Raw genomic sequence first — 16,606 nt, 5'->3', positions numbered from 1 at the left:
TGAAACTCTCCCAGGCTTGTTTTCTCAAACTGAAAACAGAATTGTTGTTGGTTCCTCCATTCCTCCTGCCCTCCCTCCAGCAACAAAAAAGGCACTCTAGCCTTCCTGAAGATCTCCTTCCACCACCGATGCTTCTGAAGGCAACTCAAGGCTTTCCTCATGGAAACTTTTACACATGCTGGCAAGTTGCCCAGACCCCAGGACTCCGCAAAACCCCTAATGATGATTGAGAGCGCGTCCGCACCGCGCTGAAAACATGCTGAGTCGCTAACATTGGAGTGTGCCGCAAGGTTGGCTCTGGGATCGGGAGGGGGTGGGCAGAACAGAGAGAGGATTTAGAGGGGGGGGGGGGTTCATTAAAGTAGAGGTTGAAATGTCTAATGGGACTCACTAAAGCAGAGCTGCTCCTGTACGTTTCGATGGTATGCATTTGTGTGCGTGTGTGTGTGTCTTTCAGTCGGTGGGGTCAGCTGGGTGTGGAAGCGCTGTAAGAGCCAGCGGCAGCTTGTGCTTTCACAACACTCCACCTCTGACACTGTGGCCTTCGGGGAGCAGGTCAAGCCCCAGCTAATAGTGCACAGAAAGAAAGGCTGTCTTGTGGTTAAGTGCAATGCCAAGAACGTAGTCTCCTTTTAGACATAGTGATATTGACATCGTACAAGAAGGAGGGTGATGGCTTTTTTATTATTTATGACTACAAAGAGGATGTGGATTTTTTTTACTATTGTTGTTATTGCTGCCTTCTCATATTAGGAATCCTGTTTTCCTGGCAGCCTGTGATATGGAGAGGTATAAGTAAAAGTTTGGGATGCTGGAGAAGGTTTATAGTCACAGGAAAAATTAATAGGTGGCTGCACTCATGGTTTGGCCTGAGACCACCTAAGCTATAGATCAACAGCTGCACTTTTGGGATCAGCAATAGATTTGATTCAATTTCTTCTCATTAGGATCAAAAACCATTACTTTGACTGGGCAAATTGAACAGCTGTGACTCCTGTTACCTATTATCAGATATTACTGACTGTACCAAGCAGCTGAAGGAGTGTGCTCTGAGGTAAATATGAAGATATATGTAGTTGCAGTCATGGTAGAGGTTGTGTATGATATTAATTGATCAATTAGCTTATAAAGAGACATAAATTTCATGCCTGATCTTGTAAACTTGTTAGTTGTAGTCGTATAATGTTGGAAAAGAAGAGCATAGCCAAAACTGGTGCTTAAAAAGGAAAAAAAAAAAATCTTTACACTCTGTAGCAGCACTCAGTTGGAAAGTTGAAGTCACTCTTGTAAAGTAGATAACAGTCTGCTTAAACACATTTGTAATATAAAGTAAGGAAGTAACAGTGCAAGTGGAGTAATGGAAGCCAGAGAATACGGCGGCGTCTTCGCCATAGAAGAAGAATACCTTTGTAGTTGAGTGGAAGTTCTCTGGATTACCTTAGCGCCCTCTGTTTCTTCTTACATCTCTTTTATCTCTGTCCTCTTGGCGGAACATAAGAGCCTTTAGATTCCTGGTTGTGATCAGATTTTTTCTTTTTTTATATATCACATATTATGAAACCCACTCAATTATAGACACTATTGTCCAAGATTGCTTGCAGTTTAGCAAATAATTGGATCTAAGTGGTTACATATGACAGTGGCAATGGGGTCACCGTATTAGCGCTTTGATTTTTAGCTCTTTCTAAAACCGTTGGGAATATTATTAGTTTTGATAAGTGCAGCAAGATGAATCTGTAAGAATTCAATCCATTCATTACCGCAATGTGCTGGCTTTTATACGTGTGCGTCTGTGTATGTGTGTGTGTGTGTGTGTGTGTGTGTGTGTGTGTGTGTGTGTGTACACCCCAAACCCTGGCAGCTTAGCCAGAGGATCTGGTCTGGTTTCAGTCGCTCTGTCATAATATCCACAGTCACTGAGAAAGAATGTGTCTGCTGCAAAACTGCAGCTAAATTATCTAAACAAATTGGGTTTCTTTTGTGTCTGGGATCTGATACACGCGCACATTTAGATGGGAGACTTTGATTCGGACCCTGAATGGGTTTCGTGTTTATTTTGCCCAAATGTCAGAGATGTGTGACGCAGATTTTGCTACTGTAAAGATTTATGTCTTATTTTCTTCCATCGTTCCAAGCTGTGTAAAAAGATGGAAACACCATGTGGACTTTTTATGGCAGTCAGTTACCTGGCATCAGCAGCAAAATGGATTTGAACAAAGTATACAATCAAATATAGCAGCGTAAAGCCACAAGGTGCAGCACAGAGTCTATTCATTAAGGCTATATCCCTTCAGTTTATCATACGTCATGTATTTCTTACAGTTTCTCCTGACACAGCCGTTTAGAGGCTCGGTTTATGTGGCTCACATTCTGAGGTTTAGGAAACGCGCGTCGAAAAGCCACCGAGCCACACAGATCACAGCGGGTCAGGACTCAGACATAGCCTGTGGCTTGGCTGGGATCTTCCTGTGTGTATCTGTGATCATGGAGCAGTCACCTCATACCAGACACTCTCATTACCTAATCATAATATGACAAATGTCAGTGCGGTTGACAGCTCTTGACTGGATGATCAGTGAGCGGGTCTCCTTCCCCCCGTGAGGCTGCGAGGTCGTTATCTGTCCTTTGGTGAAGGTTGTATTCAAGCTTTGATTCAGCCTCTTACCGGTTTACTGTCTGGCTTCATTTTTCTCATTTTAAAGGTTAATTAAAACTGTTTTCAGCATCCAGCGTCTGTAAGGTTCAAAAAGTTGTTGTGGCAAGTGCAGGCCTCATTTCAGAGGTTGTGATTGGTTGGCGGTTTCTGTGTCGGTTTGTTTGTGATTTAAAGAACATAATGTAATCTCCACAAACATTACACCAGCACTGCATTTACCATAAAACACCGTTCCTCTGTGGAGATAACTGAGCTTGCTGCGCACACCGCAAACGCTGCACAGTCACAGAAACCATAAATTTGCTTTGAATCTTGGATATTTCCTGCTGGCATTGAAAATATGAGCACATGGAAAACTCATGAAGACGAGACACACACAAAACACCAAACAAGCACAACTGATTTGCCGAAAGACACATTTTTCTTTGTTGACTTGCGCACGGGGAGGTCAGAGATCAGGATAAGCTTCGGGACAGCGAGCCTGGTGCTCACAGGGTCTCGCTCAAGGACCCTTAACTCCAGCCACAGACAGTTGAACGTGGTTCACAGATGGGATCCTCTCATCTGAACAGAATAACCACACTCAGATGCTTGTCCCTAGCAGTTGCAATGTTTCTGGTTGGTATTTAGGGGATGTAAATACCTGCGGCATCAGTAAACAGGAGTAGGCCTCCGTCCCAGACCACTTAATAACAGCTCCCCATCTGAAATTTGTTAGCTCAGTGAAATAGTATCCTGTAGCGACGGATGTCAACAGAGAGGTCTGATCCAGCCGGGAGGGATGGGGAAAGCCTTTGGGTTTTGCAACTCTTGGCAGATTTTGTCGTCTCCTCCATGCACAGATACCTCAGAAAGAAGAGGGTGGAAGAGATAATCATGAAGAGAAAACAAGAGGAGGAGGAGGAGGAGGAGGAGGGGGCATGAAGATGGAAAGTATAAGAGAGAATGAAATAAAGATGCAGATATAAACTTTGAAAGAGTGAGAATCCCAGTACAAACTGTCACAAGACTGTAAACCAAATGCACATGTGCCCTGTTTCAGTCGTATAGTCCATTGACAAATCATTCTAAACACAGACAGGTTAACATGAAATGCAACTGTCAAAATAATCAATCTGTCTGAAAAGATTATAGAATTCTGCCATTCATAATCCACTGCTGTCTCGCCACACTTTGTTCATTTTTTTTAAGCATGATATCTGCTCTCATCGCTCATGAAGCTAAAATGGAGGGACGTAAGTCACGAGATGTACTTTAGGGTTTTGAGATTTTGGGGTCAGGAGATTCTCATCATGTCCTCACATCCAGGAATATTCAGCGAGCATGAGAAGAAGCAGGTCAGCCATAGAAATAAAGGAGACAGAGACACAGAGAGACAGACAGACCAAGAGAAAGAGGGGAAAATGTGAGGTGGAAGAAAGTAGCATGCAATCTTGGTGATTTTCCCTGGCAGCTTCTCCCATTGCCCCTGTTCTTCACACGCACATACACACACACATGCATATACACACACACACACACACACACACACTCCTTTTGTAGCTAAAGCTGTTAAAACCAAAACACTAAAAGTCAAAGGAAGATAAACACCACTGAAGTTAAAGATCACATTTTCTTCCTCTCCCACCAGTGGCCGCTTGCAGTGCAGAGACTTACCACGCAGTTGGTGAATGGGTTTACTTCTGGGGAGGGAATGATCATAACCACTGAACTGTAAGTGTCCTACTGTTGACATATGACCCATCGCAGTTATAAGCCTCAACGGGTCCCCTGACTCTCTCGATTGTCCTCAGCTGAGCTCAAATTCCTCTCAAAACAACATGCTAACAAATAGAGAGATCCCCTCACACTCGGTAAGCCTTTTGTACAGTGTGAGCAGCACTGAGGGAAGAAATGATGGGGGTCTATAGCACTGCACAAACTTCTACGTTAAGGTCTGTAGCTCAAGAAAAACCAAGATGGTTTTATTGTTTAGCTGCATTTAGCACTGAAATATCCCTGCTCTCAAATGCTCATGTATCATGAGCTTTTCAAATTAATTTAGGATATATTATTAGAATGCGTATATTATATAAGAATATAAGATAAAAGTATAACACTTTATATAAACCAGTGCCTTCAAACCCCACACCCATGTCCCTTAATAAGCATTTTAAAGCAGCATATTAACACATAATATATTGTTTATGGGACACTTTGATATAGTTGTAAGCAGATATAAGGACATTTTAGGGATTAATTAATGTATCCAATGTATGTCAACACCTAAAGTCCACCAATCAGATATTTTAAGATTCACAGTATAATGAGTTTCAGTATAATGATGTCGTCTTCAGTCATCACATTTTATATAAGTATGAATTATAAAGGTATTCAGTTATCATAGATATTGGTGGCATATATTTATTGATGAAATCTTATACTTAATCTTATACTTTTTTTTAATTAAACATATTTCAGCCAGTGATAAAGAGATCCAGCTTTATACTAAGTACATTATACTGTGCTATAACCCATTTATTTAGTGTAAATATACAGATTATTAATGCCCTTTATAATGTGTTTATATGTTGTAACTAATAGTATTGTGAATTCTTTATAAATCATTTACTAATGCTTCATAGATAAGGTATGCATCGTTAATTAGATTTGGTTCATAAAATTAACTTATACGTGCTCAAAAAGCATTTGTAAATAATGTATTAAGCATTAATATTGTCATTAATAACATAATGTAAACACTTCACGAAGAGTGTCTTATTAGAAGGTGGTTATCTTGCTTTTCTGCCCTGAAATCAACAACTTACTTTTTTTTTTAAAGCTGTTCATCTTCTCCCATCCATTGGGGCCTAGAAGAAGCATAAGTAGAAGAGAAGACAATTCTTTACGCTTATGTTGTAAATCAGAGATGTCAAGTCTGCACCGAGTCTGAGTTGGAAAGCTTGGCTCCTAAACACTGCGTGAATGAAAATGTCACGTACAATTTAATGAAATCAGTTAGATTTACTGCATGATGGAGTAAAATAGCAGGCTCTTGTTTCTGTTAAGGCATTTAAGTTCCCTCCCTAAGCCCCAGCAACTATTAAATCTGAGAGAGCACAAACAGAAGCAGGTGAGAATGTGGTGTGATATGCTATGATGTACAGGTGACAGAAAAATGTCGCCGTCTTCACCTTTGACTCTGAAAATCAAATGGAGGGTGCTGGAAATGAATGGCACATTTGCCAAGTCCTCCCCTCTCTCCTGCCTCCAGACTGGTCTGTGTGGAATAAGTCCACCATGTGCCCCGAGGCGACCTCCTTCCTCCTCGGTGTCTTTGAATCCCCGCAGGCGTTGAGGATTTAAAGTTGTAGGGCAGCTCGCTCTCTCAGGGTCAGCAGACAGAGAGCTGATCATATCGCACTCAGCTTCAGCACGGAGTCAAGTCGCTAGAGCTCAGCAGGGATGTTTGAAAAGGGAGAGGCCGTGTTCTTGTGTGCAGCGGGAGCTTTTTAGGATTTAGTTACTTTTAGTGTACTATTCAGTGCCTTTTCTGTGACTTTAGGATGGAGCCTGCAAAACCCCTCTGTCAGGCTCTCCAAGAGGCTAGATCAGTGGAAATGTTACTTTCATCGGAGCATGCTTTCCAAACCTGTAAAACAACCTATAAGAGACTAGGATTGCCAGTTTGAGCAAGAGTACTGAAGTGTCCAACGTGCTGTTCTGAAAAAAAGTCTGACAGTCCCCCAGAGGCCTGGTTCCTCCTTACACCAAACTGAACCAATTTCATTTGAAACAGCAGACCGATCAAATGAGCAGCTTTTGCATCCTTGCAGCACAAAACTTTTACTAGCGGAGGACAGAGAGCAAAACCAGTGTTTTTTCATGGATGGCAAAACAGACAGGTTAACCAAAGGCCATGATGTGCTGATACACACAAGCAGACACGCACACTAAAAAACAGGAAGGAGCCTCTCTGAGCCATCTATCCGTGATGGATAGTTCACAATAAAGCTTGCACTGATCTAAGCCCTTTTGGACACGGAGAACATAGTTTCTCGATATATAAATAAAAGAAAACAATTCTGAAATCCCACATTACGACTGACAGTCAACAGGTGATTTAAGAAGCACAATACAAATGCAGTTATAAATCGTATTATGTGCAGGTGCACGGCCAAATTCTCACTCAGACGACTGCAACCCAATGAAGTATGATTGTTTCAATATGCTCATTTTTTTTTTTCACTGTGTGCCATTTTTAAAACCAGGGAAATCTCAAGCCCGTCTACATCAGCCTCGGCACGAGCATACGTTTCTAATTCTGAATCAATCACTGCGAGTTTATCAGATGGCTGAGTTATTTTACCATAAACCCACTGGTAATGAGCCATGCAAAAAGTTTTAATCTGTCTCCTTTCGTATCTCCATCACAAAGACGTGTGTGTTTCACTCAGTTTGGTGAATTTTTTCTGACTCTGGTGTTTGCTTCACGCGGTTACGCTTCACTAGTCGTGTGAAACTGAGCTTTTGATTTCTCACAGTCTTCAGTCATCTATACGCACTTTGTGTCAGAAGCTCTTTAGCTTCTTACTTTTATGTTTGCTTTCGATAAACACTCTGATTGTCGAGTTCTGTTGTGGTATTTTCCACTGCAGCTAAACAAATACTTTACAACTCAACGCAATCAAACTGAACTGTGTAATCAACATAACTGAAAGTCCCGTTGTGGTGCTGCATTCAGCATCTGCACTGTTTGACATCATTTGTCATTTAAAGTGTGGGCAGCATCCTTTTGTTTTGTTTTGTTTTTTTATGTTGAAAAAGTACACACTAAATGTTTATGTGCGAGGGCACCTATTGCAGTAAGTATATTAGATCAGTGGTTCCTAACCTGGTGGTCAAACCCCACAATGGGCCCCAATATAAGTCTGGGGATTCACAAGATGATAAGTCTATCGAACAGAAAAATACATAAATATAAATATTTCTTACTTTAAAAATCATTAAATGAAACAATCTGCAAAGGAAAGACAAAAATATGGTTGAGCCGCTCATCGACCATGTAACTATAGGTCACAAGTATGACATTGATAATTAGTATTTCCTTGGCAGCCGCTGTATTAAAATTGTAGGATTACATTTTACCAGTTTGAGATAAGAAAGCAATGTGTCAAGTAGTTCATGTGAATTTGAAAAATTAGAAGCACTACCTGCGTTTTTTACTGCTGTCCAGACTTTATTTCCAGAATGCACTGCATTGTGAGACAATATTGTACATCAGTGCACTGAAAAAGAGATTTTTGTATGCACGCTGGCAATTTTAAGTATAATTCATTTTCTATGTTCACATTCTAAACATAGAGCTGACAGTCTATTCAAAACACTCTTACAATCTGCGCTTTTATTTTGTTATCATTTACAATGCAGTCTGGCCAAGTTGCGCAATGATTTCAGAGAAGTCAGTGATGAGGGCACTGGAGAGCAGCTCCAACCATGTAAACACCTCCCCCTCATCCTCCCCGCGGACCGACCTCGAGCGAGCACACCCGCGGCCTCCTGGGCCCGGGAGGAAATGAGAGGAGGAGGAGGAGAGGGAAGTGGCAGGCTCACAAAGAGAGACAGAGCGAGGTGAGATAGGGAGAGGCCCAGCACACCACGCACGATCAAAGACAGAGGTTACGCACCGCCGTCGCCAAAATAAGCACATGAGTGGTGGTGTTCTCAGTGAAAGCTGTTGGCTTTAGATTTCTAATTTGGGATGGTGCAGTTTAATCGTTCTCATGCCTGGAGCACAACATTTTTAGTTAAAGTTAATGTGGACCATAGGCAGACGGCTGAACTCTCCTGGGCCAGGTCATTTGGTTTGGTAACATGTCAGATTCATCTGACTACAGAGAGCCATAAAGCATGTCGTCTGAAGAGCGAGGCACATCAGAGACTCACAGGTGGAGATTAGAGCCCCGCTCCACTTTGTCTCTCCACATGAGGCTCAGAGAGTATGTCATCATTATTTCTCAAGGCTGCTACAGCTCTCTTATCCAACCGAGCAAGGAGCCCTTGTCTAAAAACAGCAGCAGACGTATTGATTGGAAATCTCTTCAGTGACATCAGAGCACTTAGTGTTTACACTCCACACTTGATTTCTTCTTTTCTCTTGGTCTCTCCAAAAGAGGGATCGTATCACTCCTCTGTTGGCATCCCTGCTCCGGCTCCTTTTGAACTGTTGTTGTCAACTTTACTAACACGCAATAACACACAGTATTTCCTCTCGCTCTCATCAGTCTCATTGTCCCGCAGCTCTTCTCCTTCTTCTCTGTCATTTTCTCCCTCAGCACGCGAGGATGTAGGTTTGGTTTCAAAGAAAAAACGAATAAATAAACAAATAAATTAAAAAGTAACTGTGTCAATGCTATTCCATGCATATAATTTACATCAGTGAGGCAAATGACAAATTACAATGGAAGTGGATATCGGTTAATGTTAATAGAGACCTGATATTTCATCATAGATCTGATGTCATGTGAGTTGATCTAGGAGCATTTTGACTATTTGATAACAGATATTGAATCATTTTTCATGCAGTGTTGTTTGCAGTATTTTCCCTGCAGGTCTTTCTCTCAGGTTACAGGTATTTTTCCACCAATCAGAGGGTAGAACAGGAGAGAAAGAAAGTCCATTAATCAGTCACTGCTGCTACTATAGCTTACGAACTGTGAAAAGAGCAATAATTGAAGAGATTTAGATGAACATATGAACATTTTTATCAGCTTGTCTCATCTCTCCTCTAGATGTTGGAAACTGGACACTACAGAGATTCTGTTTAGAGAGAGGAAATCAAACTGAAAAGTAAGGGGGGACAAAAATAGGATTTTTTTGAGGGAGCATGTCTCCACGGTCCCCCGTGGAAAATATGTCCTTGCTCATCAACTATTTCTCACATTGTTGTCTCTTTCCATTAAGTCTACGTCTACATTATAAATTTCACAGCGTCACGGTTCACCTGAGCAGCGTGAGCGAGGTGATTGGCTGTGGCCCGCGGCGCAGCAGCGTCACCGCACAGCTGCTGCTGCGGGGCAGTTGTAAAGCCTCAGCTCTCAGTGTAAACTCAGCGTTGTTTTAAAACAAACTCTCGCTCTGCAGCCCTATATCTCTCTCACTCCTTCTCTTTTTTTTTTTTCTCTTCTTCTCCTCCATCTCCGCTGTCAGTTGAGGAGACTGAGTATTTCCACATGGGAAAGCCCAGGGCTTCACACATCAGCCTAGCTGTGGGGATGAAATATGCTGTCTGTACATATCATCACATCATTAGGCCCAAAGGGATCCCTGCGATGGATTAGAAGCTGTCTACCTGCAAGACTCCGATGAATTTATGAAGCACTTTATCATGATGAAGCATTAGTGGAACGCTTTGTCTCTTTCCATTTGAGTTTATCTGTGGGAATAATGATTGTGTCTCCCTCCATTTCGCTCCTTCTCTTTTCAGTCGCTCTCTCTCCCTGACATTTACGTGTGTGTTCTGACCTTTGACCCCCTCCCTATTTGTGATGCTGCTGGTTACCAGCACATGATAAGTGACGGTGTCGGAGTCTCTCCGTCCAGCCGTGTGTGGGAGGCAGCAAATTGTCCATTAAGTGTTTCTGCTGAGGCTGAGAGAAGATTTGATATAGTGGGGAAACAAAAGTAATATGTACCAGGAAATTCAATTGTCTCTCTCCAGCAAGTTTGAGCTTTAGTTTGGCTTCCCCACCAAATCAATTTCACATGAAAGCACAAGTTCAGCTGAGGTTTAACTTTGAGTCCGTCTTGCAGCCTTTTACTCTTTCTGAGCTCCTGCACAGACTTGATGCCAGTGTTTATCTGTGTTTATATGAAAGAGCTTCTATGACTCAGACGAACTTCCTCACATGCTGCGGAGAGTCTGAGTGCCACAATTGAAGGAAGCTACCTCCTCTTTCTCACAAACCTGATTGTGCCACTCCAGGAGGTACAAGTAAGCAGAGGAAACACCCCCCTTGCTACAGTGTGAAGGTCATTGACCCCAACACAGCTGCAGTTTATTCATGCAGTGAAAGTGAGAGAAGTTCAGGAAGGTGCCCTCCGCTTCTTCAGTTTCAAGAGACTCCGAGTGAGAACTGGAGTCCCTGGCAGGAAGCCTCCGTTACAACCTTCAGTTCAGAGGTCGTGTTTTGGATAGTCAGCTGAGGGAAGCCAGGGGAAGGTGAAGTCACTCTCTGCCAGGTCTTTGCCAGTCAGTCCTGATTTGGAAGGAGGGGGATCGTGTTACGACAGCAGGAACCTCCGAGCAGCTCTCAGGCCTCCAGGTTTCTGTATCTCACCAGACCACAGGGCATCCTCTGTTCTCTGAGGAAGCCCGGCTGTTATCGAACCCCAATGCACAGCGCTCTCCTCTAACAATACTAACTGAATCCCCAGTGCAGGTCAGGTTTACGCTGGACTCTCAGAGTAACCCAATGAAAACATAATGCTTGGATTACTTAATAGAAAAAAGAGACACATTTGCAGCACCATAACTTCTTCTATTTTCAGTTTGCATGTTTTTTATATATACAAAACTCAGACTTTTTGTATCTTATCATATCTTATGGTGAGACGCTGCTCACATTTCCATTTATTTTTATTTTTTTGCGGCAACTCACACAGCTGGTGATGTGCTCACTGACAGATTTTTCAGTTGGAAAAACCTCTTTCATCATCTTCCTGTACCAATGCCAGAAATGAATGGTGACAGAAAAAATGGCGGCAACATGGATAAGAAGTGAACTTATAAAAAAACTACCCCCCACTACCCCAAATCAGTATAGATACACTATCATTGCTTTTGTGTAGATGAAAAATTGACATCAATGGGACCAATTTGTCAAATCAGTAATAATTAATTAGGGCAAATAACCCCTCTTCTGCAAATGGTTAACATAAACACAATGTCAGGCTGAATTATGAAGAGAAAACTAACAAGCAACTGAGTCTGATAATCGGGCTATTTGTCTCCTGTTTGTTGATAAGCCAAGAGACAGCTGGACTAATGGACATTTGGAGGTCTGTCTATCCTTTGTATAAAGCATTACAGACCAGCTACAATAGTTTGTAAACAACAGCTTGATGCAGTTTTCTGGCTTTTTTCAGATAAAGTTAGAAAGTCACAGCCGAGCTGGGTTGGTGGAGACAAAAAAACCGAGCCTAAAGCGGATGAATATTGGATTTACATTCCTCCTGTATGTCAGTGTTGTGTTCACAGTTTGTTTCCGCTGCCGTCAAGTTACCAAAAAAGAGGTTTGAAAACTTCTAAGTTTCTGAACGCCCACTTAGTCCAGACCTTCTGGTACGGTCGGTTTTTCGACAACCTGTAACACAACGAGCCCACTGTTGCCAAACTTTACGTGTTACGTTGTATTGTTCTGATAATCGATTGTACCTATTTTATAAAAGCTGCAGTTACCTGCATTGTTCATGCATGCACTACAGTGGGCAGCACGTGCACTGGAAGCACTTCACCGCCCGTTCTAACAGGCAGAAATAATTTTCCTTCACACTTGATACAGACGGATTATTTTAGCGAGGTCAACATTCATTCAGCCAGCAGTCACACCCAATGGAGACGGAGGTTTACATGTAAGCCACTGCAAAAAAACACTGGTAGGCCCTCACAAAGGAGCTGAATTGTGCATTGAACTTGGCACGACAGTAAAGCACAGTCATATTTTTGTGTCACTCTCACACCTGCCTGCCTGCCCGCCTGAAATAGATCTCCCAGCCGCCCAGCCCTAAGTATGAGTCCTGACAGGTCCGGACTGTGGTTTACTGATTGCACTGACACTACAGCTAATAAAGGATGTCACTCTGTTTAACTCGGACTAGCAAGGCACGTGTTGTTTTTTTTGTTTTTTTTTTTTTTCAGCAGGGGAATATTTGGAGCTCAGCTTTCCGCTGTTTTTGTTTATTCACGAGAGGGTACCCTCCCAGTAACAGCAGTAATAGCTTTCCATTATTAACCTGGGAAACTGAAAAAAAAGAAGAAAAAAAAAGAAAACAAGTTTCCAATACTGTTGGGAATGATGCCAGGCTGAGAGTTCATTTATGTACATATCTGACCATAAACCCATTACTTGCATCATTATTGTGTAGCATAACATAGCATTCTTTTTTTTACAATGGCATATAGAGATCATGAATGTGGAAAATAACTAGCTGGCATGCTTTCTAAACTAGCTTTACAAGGCCCAGTTTGCAGAGGAGATGTTGTACTTATACCCCTGCCCATCCGCATTATGCAAGGCAATTGAATTTTTAGAGCCAAATTCCACTCTGAACAAAATGTTCCTCAGCATGTCTGACTGCCTTCCCTTGTGCTGCATATTTGTGGTTATCTAGTCACTTCATGGAAGGTGAGACGGACTCAAAAATAAAGAGCTGTCACGTGGAAGAGTTTGACTTCAAAAGAAAAATATGCTCCTTGTCAAAATAGAATTTTAAAAAAAAAATCACTTCAGTGAAAAAAATATATTTTTGATTCGATTAAAAATACTGCATACTCAAAGTCATTACCTGTGTGTGTGTGTGTGTGTGTGTGTGTGTGTGTGTGTGTATGTGTGTGTGTTTGTGTGTGTGTGTGTGTGTGTGTGTGTGTGCGCGCGTGCGTGCGTGTGTGCGTGTGTTATCCGTCATTCAGGTTTCACCTACTGTTCTGTAAAAATTTTCTTCATTTCCCAGAAGTTGTTGCAACTAAATAGTGACAAGAGCTACCCCATTAAACAACTATAAATAGGCTGTTGGTGTTGCCTTGTGGTGTAACAGTTGGCCACATCCTGTTCTGAGATTCTCACTTTGCCAAAGATGAAAAACACAGGGGCCAGTGTCTCACCTTTCTTCTCTTTATCGCCTGTTTCTGAAGAATGGAACATCATTGAACGTACTGATGGAAAATATTAGTTGATAATGCAAAATAACACAGAAGTTAACCTGTGGGTGGAGGAGACGTCACTATTTTTTTTTTTTTTTGACTGAAAAGAAGAAAGGAAGCCACTGCTTTCCCTCTGAGAACAATAAAGAGTACATTCGTTGGGTTTTCCCTTCCCCTCCTGGAGCTGTTTTCTCACCTCCGCTAACAAAAAAACGAGCTGCGACATTAAAGTTTGATCATTTAATTGTTACATGTGCTTGCACTTCCTTTATGTCCTGGGATGGCAGAGCTAAAAATAACCTCAGCGTGTAAATGCCTGTTTAGCCTGGAGCAGAATAGAGTCGAAAACAGCCAGCAGTGTTGGCACAGGTTGGATTTTTCCAATGGGAGTTCCTCCTGTTGAAGGAGGTGAGTCCCAACCAACCTGTTTGTGTGTGTGTGTGTGTGTGTGTGTGTGTGTGTGTGTGTGTGTGTGTGTGTGTGTGTGTGTGTGTGTGTGTGTGTATGTGTGCGTATGTGTGCATGTGTAGTTGGGTATTTGACTAGATATAGTAAGCAGGGCATGTTATTATAGGTGTGTGGCCTACTTCTTTAAAAAACACAATCTGTTTATTCATTTACATCTTTATTTTTAGTTTCCATCCTTGGCAATAAGTGTAGCTACACACTGGTGTGTTATTTCAACACATTATTTCCCTTACATCAGTTCAGCTGACATCAATTGTTGTACATGAAAAAGCAAAAAAAAACATGCTTTGTTCATATTTCATCAGCACCAAACTGTAAATATGTCAATATGTCATCATACAGATGACAGCATTGAAATGTTTGGGTATTAAAAAACAACCTTGTTTTCTCTATGTGATGTTTTCGTCTTGATTAGTGCCAGTGCTTCACCGTTCAACAAACAGTGTCTAGTGATAACAAACTGCGTGCCCACTTTGAACCTCAGAGTGGGTGGACTTCCTGTCTCTGCTCCACTGCGTGTGGAGGTTTCACCAGACTCTCTCTCTCTCTGTCTGAATCAGTCCGCTTTATCGCGGCTTGCTCTAAAACTGAGGAGCTTCTTGTTTGCGCTAAGCCACGGGGCTCAGGGTCCTCACCATCTTCACAGTCACTTCCCTCTGTTTTGCCAAAGAACACAGAGCAGATAAAGGCAGGAGACTGATCTGTGTCTGCCTGACTGTGGGAAAGGCGCGGGCACAGGAACTAGTGCAGGAAAGACAAGACCATGACTTCAAAACACAGATGGGTGTATGGGGCCGATATGAGTTTTAAAGCATGGTAATGACATTGATATGTTTGGATTGTGACCACTGATACCCGGTATTTTTCAACTTGCCCATATCTATGCCAAGTATTCAGTGGAGTTTTGCCACATGTGACATTATTTATTGCAGGCTGCGACACTGTCTTCGATTAAAGTTTTGAGTGTTCTGGATTAAGAAAAATAAATGCCACACATCAGATCGAGGCCAAATTTAAAAAATAACACAACTAACTGACTAAAACTAACACAAAACTTGCAAAACACGACTGAGGCATTGGACACACACCTTTTAATTAGCCTCATTTCTCTCCCCAGAATCCCCTACCCTGGGCCCGGGACAGAAATGAGTTGGAGGGCCCCTATTAATCCCCCTGATAGCACTCTATCCCACTGTGGCAGTACAAATTTTCCCTACCTGGCCCCAGATTTTCTACATGGTAATTTGTTTTAACACATGCATTTATAAAATATGCAAAATACTAGCACAAAAGGGAAACAATAAAGGCCTTAAAACCAGATATAGACACAGTGAAGCCCAGTCCAGGTTAGGCAAAAAAGCAGGGTCCACAGCAGGGCTTCTATCATGTCATTTATTTTACATGTGTGGTGCATATTCTTAAAAAAATCTATTAGAGGTCCACTCCAGTGATTTGAAACAGCAGAGGCCATTATTTTCTTACCTTTAATTCCTATCGGGCATCATGCCACCAAAATCCGACACTTCCCATAATGCACTACAGCACCTGGGTCCCTGGAGTACATTTAACCCACTGTGAATCTTGCCGGGGATTCAGTACACCCTGTCTATCACCTGCCTTGCGTCTGCAACTTCTCTCTATGTTATATGAAATAGTGTCTTAATGATTTTAATTATTATTCATTGTGAGCGGTTAATAACAGTCTGCCACCTCTCTTTTGTTTCCACAGTTAACGAGATTATCAGGAACGACCTCTCCAGCATATCCGTGCATACTCATGCATAGACGTCCAGATGTCTCCTGCAGCAGCAGCAACACACACTCAAACAGCAGCATCATCAACATAAAGAGAGGACAAGAAAAAAAAAAAAAAAACCCAGAGATCCAGATGATGAAGAATACATTTTTGACCAGGATCTCCCACTGGACAATCGTCACCATCAGCTCCTCCTCAGTCAAAGACTTGCTGCAGATTCACATTGACAATCACTGGCAAGCTCCATTTTGAATAAACAGATGAATGTTTTATTTACAAAAAAAAAAAAAAAAAAGGGAAGGGATATCAGGGGCAAAGTATACGACTACACTTGCCTTAATAATTCACAGCAGATGTTCTTTAGGGGACCAAACAGCTCAATGAGACTGAGTTACTCTTCTATCATTGACAAATGACAATCTTCAGTCCGAGCGTGATCTGTATGTTAATGCATGGACAAAACTAACGGGACAATGAGTGTCATGCTTCATCACTTTGGTTCATTTTGTTTGTGCAGTCAGTCCGCAACAACCGAAACGGTGCCTTACAACAGTGATATTGACAGCAAACAACAGCAGCAGCAGACACACAAATGCAAATGGTTCGTGGTAACCCAAAGTGGAAGTTTTTATATGACATTTTTGTATCATTTCAATGATTTGTTTACAGGGACACAGAATAAAAGGCTAGAAAAGTATCTAAGGAGTATGTGAATTGTAGAATTGTATTTTTTCTCGCTTCCTTATATCCCATTGTTCATTTATACTGAATGTTATTGTATGATATTCTTTTGTATAAACATGTATTTGGAAGTATGTATGCCTTA

At 41.8% G+C, this 16,606-nt stretch overlaps 1 protein-coding gene across 1 annotated transcript in view; it reads left to right on the top strand.

Annotated features, from left to right (window-relative positions):
• Positions 1–15,809, top strand: part of LOC111227860 (nuclear factor of activated T-cells, cytoplasmic 1-like) — a 59,539-nt gene extending 43,730 nt beyond the window's left edge. Inside the window, exon 10 of the mRNA XM_022753586.1 lies at positions 15,754–15,809. Within this exon, the coding sequence (XP_022609307.1) occupies positions 15,754–15,809 (56 nt within the window). The remainder of the gene's footprint in view (positions 1–15,753) is intronic.
• The last annotated feature ends 797 nt before the right edge of the window (positions 15,810–16,606 follow it).

This window comes from Seriola dumerili, unplaced genomic scaffold (assembly GCF_002260705.1).
Source record: "Seriola dumerili isolate Sdu_G_001 unplaced genomic scaffold, Sdu_1.0 BDQW01000191.1, whole genome shotgun sequence".
Classification (NCBI taxonomy): Eukaryota; Metazoa; Chordata; class Actinopteri; order Carangiformes; family Carangidae; genus Seriola; species Seriola dumerili.
This window is presented reverse-complemented; position numbering and strand designations above follow the sequence as displayed.